General features: G+C 38.9%; 1 protein-coding gene across 1 annotated transcript in view; it reads right to left on the bottom strand.

Annotated features, from left to right (window-relative positions):
• Positions 1–9,476, bottom strand: part of LOC109544719 (probable inactive peptidyl-prolyl cis-trans isomerase-like 6) — an 18,956-nt gene that overhangs the window by 1,555 nt on the left and 7,925 nt on the right. The window contains exon 5 of the mRNA XM_019915030.2: positions 6,163–6,346. Within this exon, the coding sequence (XP_019770589.1) occupies positions 6,163–6,346 (184 nt within the window). The remainder of the gene's footprint in view (positions 1–6,162; positions 6,347–9,476) is intronic.

Raw genomic sequence — 9,476 nt, 5'->3', positions numbered from 1 at the left:
TGTCTGTCATAGTGACACTAGTGCCACTACATACTTAAGTGTTGATTTCAATTAGTTAATATGCCAAGGCATATTTTTTTCCATAAACCAACAGCAGAAATCGGTGGATTGGTCGTGGAAGTTCTTGGGCTTGGCCGGTGCGAAGTCCTGACTTTAACCTATTAGATTTTTGTGTTTGGGGTTATTTAAAATCATTAGTGTATGATCAAACGGTAGACACCCGAGATGAGTTGATAAATAAAATTATAAATGGCGCCGAATCATTTCGAAATAAAAATGCGTTTTTTAAAATTAGTCGATCCCTCAATAAACGCATTTCAAAATGTATTGACGTTAACGGGGGACATTTTTAGCTATTTCTGTCGAAAATGTATGTTTTAATGTTAGTGATTAAGATAAAAAGATCCTATTGTTGAATAATGATGTTTAGTAAATATTTTTTTTACTTAGATACCTATTGTGGTTTATTTTTTGTCAATACTGCATTTTGCGGTTTAATCGCAAATATCTCGGAAACAGAGGCTTGTTGAGACATCGACTAAGAACACCTGTTTTGTGCCACATTAATAGGCGATTAGCTCCAACTAGTTTAGAAGTCAGAATACCGGGTGACCAAAAAGTTAAAACCATTTGTCCCCAGATATCGCCTCAAGTGGCTTTTTCTACGAGTTGATGACAATCTGTGGGAAGATTTGGATTTCTGATGCTTAAAAACATCTGTATACCAAATTTCGTTAAAATATGCAGCTCCGTGCAAAGTAAAATATCGAAAACCTGAAATTAAAATGGAAGTTTGACGCCCTGTATGTCGGCAACCGTCAAGTTTGGGACTAAGGTAAGTTGTGTTAAATCATTATATTTTCACCCTAGGAATCCGCCATTTTGTTTTGTGCCATTACTTTTGGGACATCCTGTATAAGCTGCTGCGCATTCGACATGTGGAAATTAGTTCTAAGTTAGCAGTTAAGGTAGTTAGTTTGCTGTTGAAAAATCTATTTTTGGTTTGTAAAAATAAACGTTTTTTAAAAACTAAGTTTTTATGTCCTAAAACAAAATTCGGCTGCCTTTGAAGTTGGTGAAAATGGTTGTTGTTGATTAGTTGAAGCCATGGAGGTTTCAACCCTGTCGATTGCTGGTTTTTGGACAAAGAGTTGGTGTTGGCGGTGAGGTCAATTTAATCCTACTCAAAAAAGTTTAGTAACCCTTCTTACTAATATGATAAGTTTTTAAAACATTAAGTTATTTTTACGTCTAATTAACGAATTAATAATCTAATAAAATATAGCTTATCATTATAAAGGGTGGTCCAACCATCATGCACGATGTGAATTCTGAGTCCCACATAAGCGTCAAATTTTTTAAGTTTCAGTTTTTTTTCAAGGATTCAGGGAAGAAAAAAAATTTTAGCCACCTAGCTTTCGGCGATTCGTTATCGCCTTCCTCAGGGTGCTAATTGTTTGACATAAGAAGGCTGGGAACCCCGTAGAATATTCTATCATTGTTACAACCTGATAAAATATTTTAACATCCTCGCTTTCATAATATTATAGGAGGGAAACAATTGTTAAATCGAATCACATTATTTTGTCATAACTTGTCATGAATTAAAAACATTTATTCTCTATTAACATATTTTCTACAGAGATAACGGGACAGGCTATACTAAATGCAATTTAATGATGAGCTGAAGGCGCTGTACATCGAATTCGAGAAATTGGCCTATAAGAGGCGGGATCAACCTCGGTGGCCTGCAAGCGAATAAAAGTAGAGTACCCACAGTAGATCAAAACAGGATCATAACGCTCTACGCCTACATTAGCTGTTACTGACTGCCTGCATGAATGGCAGCATCGTGTATAGGATCGTTGTTTGGTCCGCTATGGCCACTCTACCCTTTAGACCGGCCCTATCGGCACGCTCGAGCCGTATCCGTATGGCGCAACCATGTTTCCACGATTAACGTCACATCGACATTCTCAGACTCGAAAAACTGCACGAACTCGCCGAGACGACTTTGACGTCCACATGAGTTCGATTCCCCAATCCTCATAGGGCACAGTTGATAATCTCAATATTTAAAAACCGAAACTGTTAATATCTTCATTGAAGAAATGCGTTGAGACTAGGAATTTGCCTGTCTTCCACACACATCCCCTCAATGCAGCGCTATCAAAACGAACCGCTTTTACCACCTCCTGCAAGTTGATCTTCGTCGCCAGCACGGCGAATTCCCACTGGATACTGCCCATCGTGGCTACGGCGTACTCGTGCTGGTCCAGCGGCGGAAATACCTCTAGTGAAGGCGGTGGTGGGGGCAGCCTTCTCCTGTTGGCGTAATTTGGCGCTACTGTCCTGCTGTTTACGGGTTGAGGGTGGATGGGGCCGGGGGCTCTGCTGGTTTGCCCCCGGATTGGCCTGGAAGAGGAGCAGGGACGAAACGCTGCCTCTCCGTCTCGTCGGCAGTTTCCGGAGGCATAGCTCCATACCTGGCACCGACGACGCTGCGTCAGGGTTCTCCGATTCTGGCGGATTTCCCACGAAACACTGACACTGCACACCACCCTTGCCTCGACGTTTAGCTTTAGTCGTCAGTGACGACGAGGTATAGCGGCCTGAACAGTGTCTTCATTTTGAAGACACGCCTCACCTCTAGCCCTTTGCTTTCCAGATCCTCTTTGATAGCAGCCGGTTCGACAGTCCCGTCTAGCCCCCTCAGGACGAACGCGTGTGTTTTTGCCAACGACGGGGCGTAGGTGTGGTACTGGCTGTTATCCGCTTCGAAGGACCGTTCAGCCGCCGCCCAGACCAAGATGAGGCTGCCGTATACGATTGGTGAAGCGTTCGTGTATTTCAGCGTGAAACGTTCACTGGTTATGGTTTTCAAGGCATCAATCAGCATTGTGTGATTGCTGCATTTTCAAGGAATGACAATTGGCGGCGGGTTTTCCGTCGTCTTGGAAGTTTCGGAGAGCTTACAGTGTGCCTGCGGTTCTCCTGCTGTTCTGTTTTTTTTTCTCGAATAACTCACAAATAACAATATTAAAATATTTAGGTATATCGCACGCTTCCACTTCGAACTACAGTCTATTCTCGACTAACTCAAGAAACTATTATCCGCTTAGATAGATAGAAGTAAAAAGTAATTAATACTTTAATGGAAATTAAGTTCTCGCGAACTTAAATAAAGTATTCGATGATTTAACGGTATTTCGAACTGCAAAACTTGCAGACTTTTTTGGCACAAGCGACTAGTTATCGGCTTTATGAAACTGATAATTAACTCTAGGCAAGTAATTTGAATTATTTCTTATGCATATATAAACATTTAAATTACTTCAACACCGCTTGAGTATTGAATTGCTGCTAGATTAATTCCAACAGATATCTTTCGAACGATTCAATGAGTAGAAGAGAAATTTTACTCTGTTTCTTGACTTAGAGTTCGAAAAATTAATTATTTTAAGTAACCGGACACCTGGAATAATCCGAAAAAGTGTTACTGATTTTTACATCACCATTATCAAGATCTCTCGACCGTATTGTCTAATCTACATCTATATCTTATCTTTAATGGGCTCGACCTAGTTTAATGGCGGCGAGTACTCGAAACATAAAATTCCGTGAATTTTTCTCATTAATCTAAAGGGTGAGTTTTTTCAATGACCAGTACAGGGATCTTCGAAACTATAGCAGTTACGAAAAAAGTTAAATTGAGAAAGAATATTGTAATTTTGAATGCTCTACTCGAAACCAATTTTAGTTTTCTAAAATTTGACAGCTGAGCTGTCAGGAGAGATTTCGGAAAAATTTATTTAGTATAGTAAATTTTTAAATTACTCCTTGTTGCGTTGATATTAATTTGACAGGAAAACATTAAACAGAAAATTTGTTGAAAATTGAATTCCAAACAAAATGGCATAAGACATTTCTCCAAAATAACTGTCATTTTTGACATATGGCACAAATTTCAGTTTTTTTAAATGGCAACCATACTTGATTATTGCTTTACCGAATAGAACATTTCATTACGATTTCTGTGATGTATCACATCGTTAGGATTTTTTCGAAAATAAAGTGTCTGTGACCAATTTCTAGTTTTTCAATTTAGTTGATCTAAGTCATGGGAAACAGTATAAGATATAGTATTGTTTCCATAGCAACGAATAATAACAACATTTTTCAATTTTTGACGTTTAAATTCAACTTAGAATATTAAGTTAGTTTTATTGTAAAAATGAATTATTCCAATTAAGAAAAGGGCGACATGATTGAAGCCTACATTAGATGTGATAAAAATGTTAGACGAACCTCGGATTGCAGTTTTGAGAGGTATTTTGACCGTCGTCGACCGTCCTTGAAAACATTCGAAAGATTATATGTTCGACAATTTCGGCACTTATGAACGTAACGTTTTACGCAGCCAAGAAATTAAGATAAAGTAATAAATGAAGCTGTGGAGCTTAATGTCCTGGTCATTGTATGTCAGATGAGTATGCCAGTGAGAAACACAAATTCAATCCGTATAGATTGTGAACTTTGTATTTACGTGTCTCAAACTTTACATCCAGGGGATGAGGAGCTGCGTGTGTATTTTTGTACATGGTTCTGAAACAAATGCCAACAAGACATGCAATTCCTCTATAAAATATTGTGGACCCATGAAACTCGATTTAAAAATTGTGATATGTCTAATCAACACAATGAACATCTTTCAAATCAAACAAATCCCCACCACGTGGAGCAAAGAAGACCACGAATTAAATTGGGGTTTAACATTTGGAGTAAAACGGTAGGTTCAAAAATTCTTAGATCTTTTATTTTTGAAGACACCTTAAATGAGAGTCGGTATCTTCAATTCCATGGGAATAACCTGAAGTTTATGTTGGACGACTTAGATTTGGAAAAATGGCGTAATGTGCAATGGTTTCAACATCTTCAACGCTCCTCCGCATAATTTTTTCCAAATGCAGAATCACCTGGACGTATCCTGGGGCTTGAATTGGACGAAACGGCCCTATTTTATGGCCAGCCCAATCACCGAATCTTTCACCTTTCACCTTTTCACCTTAGATTTCCTTTTGTGGGCAGCCGTCAAAGCACAGTTTATAAAAACAAATATTCCAATTTAAATACACTTAAAGAAGCTGTTGTTGGAGAATTTGAAAATATTGATAGTCGGTCCGGAAGAAAAGCAACTTATTCAGTTTTAGAGCGTTGCACTATTTGCATTGATAATAATGGTGGACTTTTTAAAAATGTTTTACATTAAAAATTAAAGTTTCTAGAGTTAAATTTTAATTATTATTGGTATGATTTTATTTTCATAATAAACAATTTAAATGAGCAGCCGTCTTAATTAAAATAAAGTTATTGCCAACTTTAACGTACTTGTCAAAATAAATACTGAAGCATACTGCTATTATTTGTTACTCTGGAAACAATGCTGTATACCTGCTGTAGTCTTATACTATTTTCCATGACTAACTTCCACCAACAAAATTGAAAAAGTATGAATTGTTTGCAGACACTTTATTTTCTAAAAAAACCTAACGTGATACATCACGGAAATCGTAATAAAATTTTCTCTTCAGTAAAGCAATAATCAACTATGGTTGCCATTTAAAAAAAAAAAAAATTGTGTCATATGTCAAAAATGGCAGTTATTTTGGAGAAATTTCTTCGGTCATTTTGTTTGGAACTCAATTTCCTACAAGTATTCTATTTAATGTTTATTTAATGTTTTCTTGTCAAATTAATATTAACGGAACTAGGAGCAATTTAAAAATTTACCATAAATCAGTTTTTCTCAAATATCTCTTGACGGCTGTCAAATTTTAGAGAGATAACATTGGTTTCGAGTAGAGCATTTACAACTACAACTCTTTGTCCATTTGGCCTTCTTCGTAACTGCTCTAGTTCCGAAGATCACTGTACTAGTCATCGAAAAAAACTCACACTGTATATGGGCATTATTATAGAAAGTTTGAAAAATTTATCCGTAAGAGAGACTTAGTGACGGACCTTTCTGTCTCTCTTCTTGATTTATCCCGTTTCGTGCGAATGCAATCTATAGGTTTGCCAAATTATTTTTATATATTTGTCGACTACATAAATCGACATTCGGCAGTCCGTGTACATGGATTTTCTATAACAATTAATTACTTGACATTGCGTTTCCTTCCATTGTTCGATTTCGTCAACGGTAAATAAGGCACCTGACATCTCCGCTTGAAGTTTCGTTTTGTATTCGCCGCATTTTACTATTGTTATATTCCGCATTGGAGCTTGATAGTAGGTTGGAACGTCTTCTATAGCTTTCAGAATATCATCTCCAGAGATCAGTTGTCTAAAAAATTTTTTTTATACGTTTGACATCATATTTATACGTTTAATTTGCACTTATACAGTTAAATGGTTTGAAGAATAACTTAATTCTTTACTTAGGGGAGTCTCTGACTGCACTGAATACACAGCATCCTGATCGTAAACACAGTGTCGTGAGACAAAGTGCTTTTGCGTTTTACGTGCCCAAGTGATTTTAGTGATTTTTGTCTGTGCTAAATTGCTATTATTTGTGCTAGCACAGTAATGACAACTGTGAAAATTTACTGACGCCCTTGCTGTTTATAGGTTATGCAGGTTATGCAAGTCAAGTTGCATGCCAATTTGGAGGAGTTCAGAGCCTCCAATGATAAACCTGCTTACTAGGAAGACCGTGCCACAAGCGCGGAGAGGTGTACATGGCTGCCAGCCGTCCCGACGCACCAGATGTCGCTACGGAGGAGAAAATGGAGGAGAGTTCACACTCATCCAGCGATAGCGAGGCAGTTGAGGGGCCCGCTGATGCGGAATCACTCCCAACTGCCTCCAGGTAGGGCAAAAGTCCGGTGAGCGACTCGTCCGACGGCGAAGGGTTTAAAAGCCTAAATCGCCGACTAAAGAGGAGGTCCCTGTCCTCCAATGGACTACAAGGCCCCTAAGGCAAATATTTTGCCAGCAGTCGACAGCACAGACCGCCCAGAAAAAGCCGGCGACTGCTGCCGCCTAGCAGCAACCGGAAAGGAGGGCAAAAATCCCACCGATTGTCCTAAAAAACAAACAAAAATATGGCGAGATCACCAAATAACTCATGGCAAAGAAAATTAACTATGGCTGTGTAGTGACTACCAAGGAAGGAGTAAGAACGCACCCTCCTACAGGTGAAAATTATAGGGCCATGATCCGGGTACTGGACACATACAAGTACTAGTACCACAAATACCGACTCGAAGAAGAGAAAAAACTTGAGATTCCGCACGTCTAGAACCAACACACATCACACATCATGAGAAAGGCGACATCCTGGACATATTTCTGTACAAGAACACAGGAAGACTTTCCAGCCCCGAAGTTCTTCAGGAACTATCATCGAACCATTTGCCGATACTCATATAAATTGGTCCAAACTAAGTCAATAGCATCACTGCGATTCAGAGGGTCACTAAATTGCAAACTTTCCTGCGTATATCGGAAAGCGTCAGTACGATCCCTCAGCGAACAATAGAGGACGACCTGGACCAAGCAGTCGAAAAAGTCATCAGTGAAATCAGCAACGCCCTCGTAGCCTCAACAAGGGAATCAGTCGTTCCGGCAAGCCATGATGTCAATGACATTTTAAATCATCATGTGTCACGTTTTGACGTTTGTAATTTTCCAAAAGCGTACTTTTGTAAGCATATACAAGTGAAATAATGAATGTTGAAAATTCAAGTGCTGCTTTCACGGTATGGTGTTTGTATAAGTTGCATATTTTGCATGGCATTTACGATAATTAGAAAGATCTTGCTTTGCGTGTGGCAACATCGCAACATCACAATAGAGCATTAGAACGACTTTGAGACTGAACTTGTAACCAAGTTATAATTTACAGATTGTAAGTAAACTTTAAATTATGATCAATAGTTGTATTTGCACTTTTTAAGAACCAAGTTTCCGGATTACATCGGTAACAACATTCGCCGCTTGGAAAACCTTTGGATCCCCTTCGCCGCTTGGAAAACCTTTGGTTCCAGCAAGATAGTGCTGAACCACTTAATCGGCCCTGTGCTGTATCATAAATGCTTCTTTTAACGGCCACACGTTATGGCAACTTAACAGTTCAGGATAACATTTTCGATATCGCAGCAACACAACCGAGGTGTTCTCTATCTCCGAGTTAACGTACGTGTTTCCAACCCAGTTATCCATCAAACGTTAAAAAGGAAAAAAAAAATTGGATGCATAAAGTGAGATGCCCTTATACGAATAGTCTATTAGTTAAAGGGAGACTCTCTCACATCAAACCATTGAAGCTTCTAAAACATATGCACCACATGTTCACGTTTTGACTATTTGGCCCACCTACTACCATACTTGTCTTTGTTTATGATTTGCATTCACTTTCGTTCGTTACTGTTCTTGACCTATCTTCTCAAACGCTTTCACCGGAGCATGCACAGAAGAGGCAAAAAAAACAACCCGCAAACAATTTGAAAATTTAGTAGAGTTTGTGGAGGCAAATAAAGTTTATTTTCAGGACCATTTACCAATTGTTCTAATAAAGCTAACCTTATAAGACCACCAAAAGACACTCTGACCAAAGACGCTCTGCTTAAACACAATTGTTTTATTTATTCCCCGAGCTTAACTTCGAGGGTCGCACGTTAAGTTCGATAGCGGCATATGATTTGATTCTATTATTCTGAAGCGCTATTTCTTAATATAACGTTCGTCGATAGCGTGCACCTGTTATAATATAAAGGCTTTATTGATACAACACACCAGTTAAATGCAGGTTAAATTTAACGTGAGTGATATAGCACAGGGCTGAATACTTGAATAGTGGCTAATTATTTGTCTGAAATATTTTCCAGCCGAGTCGTTTCCAACAATGCGTACACACGTCGGCCGGCGCGATAACCAGATCTTTCTCCTTTAGATTGTTATTAATAGGGAACTATTAAAAAGCACATTTATAAATCTGTACCCACGAATATTATTGACCTGCGAAGGAAGATGATCACAACCTTAAGGAGCAAAATTAGAAGGATATACTTTTTAAGATCAATACAAAATTTAAAAAAAGCATTTATCTGTGCTTGCAAGTTCAAGTGAAAGAGCTTCTGGTGGGCATCGTGCTGGGCGGACTAGAATACTTTTTATGGCCACGAAAGAATCCTCGTGTTTCTGCCTCTACTTAAACGGTACTTCGTTGCAGAGCAGGTCTTCCAACGGTGATTTGAGTTTGTAGAACCGATGAAAGAACTTTCCATAGTAGTTGACCAGGCCTAGAAGAGATCGTACGTAATTCCAGGGCTTTGACCCTATCTGGGCCCGCCCTCACTCCTTAATCGCTGACGACGATTCCGAGGTACTTCACCGAGGGCGCGTAGAACTTGAAGGTACTACAGAGGACGACCTGGACCAGGCAGCAGAAAGTCTCACCAGGGAAATTAAAA

This window comes from Dendroctonus ponderosae, unplaced genomic scaffold (genome assembly GCF_020466585.1).
Source record: "Dendroctonus ponderosae isolate FM_Combo_2020 unplaced genomic scaffold, Dpon_F_20191213v2 Dpon_F_20191213_2, whole genome shotgun sequence".
Lineage (NCBI taxonomy): Eukaryota > Metazoa > Arthropoda > Insecta > Coleoptera > Curculionidae > Dendroctonus > Dendroctonus ponderosae.
Note: the sequence above shows the minus strand (reverse complement) of the source record. Positions and strands in the feature narration are given on the sequence as shown.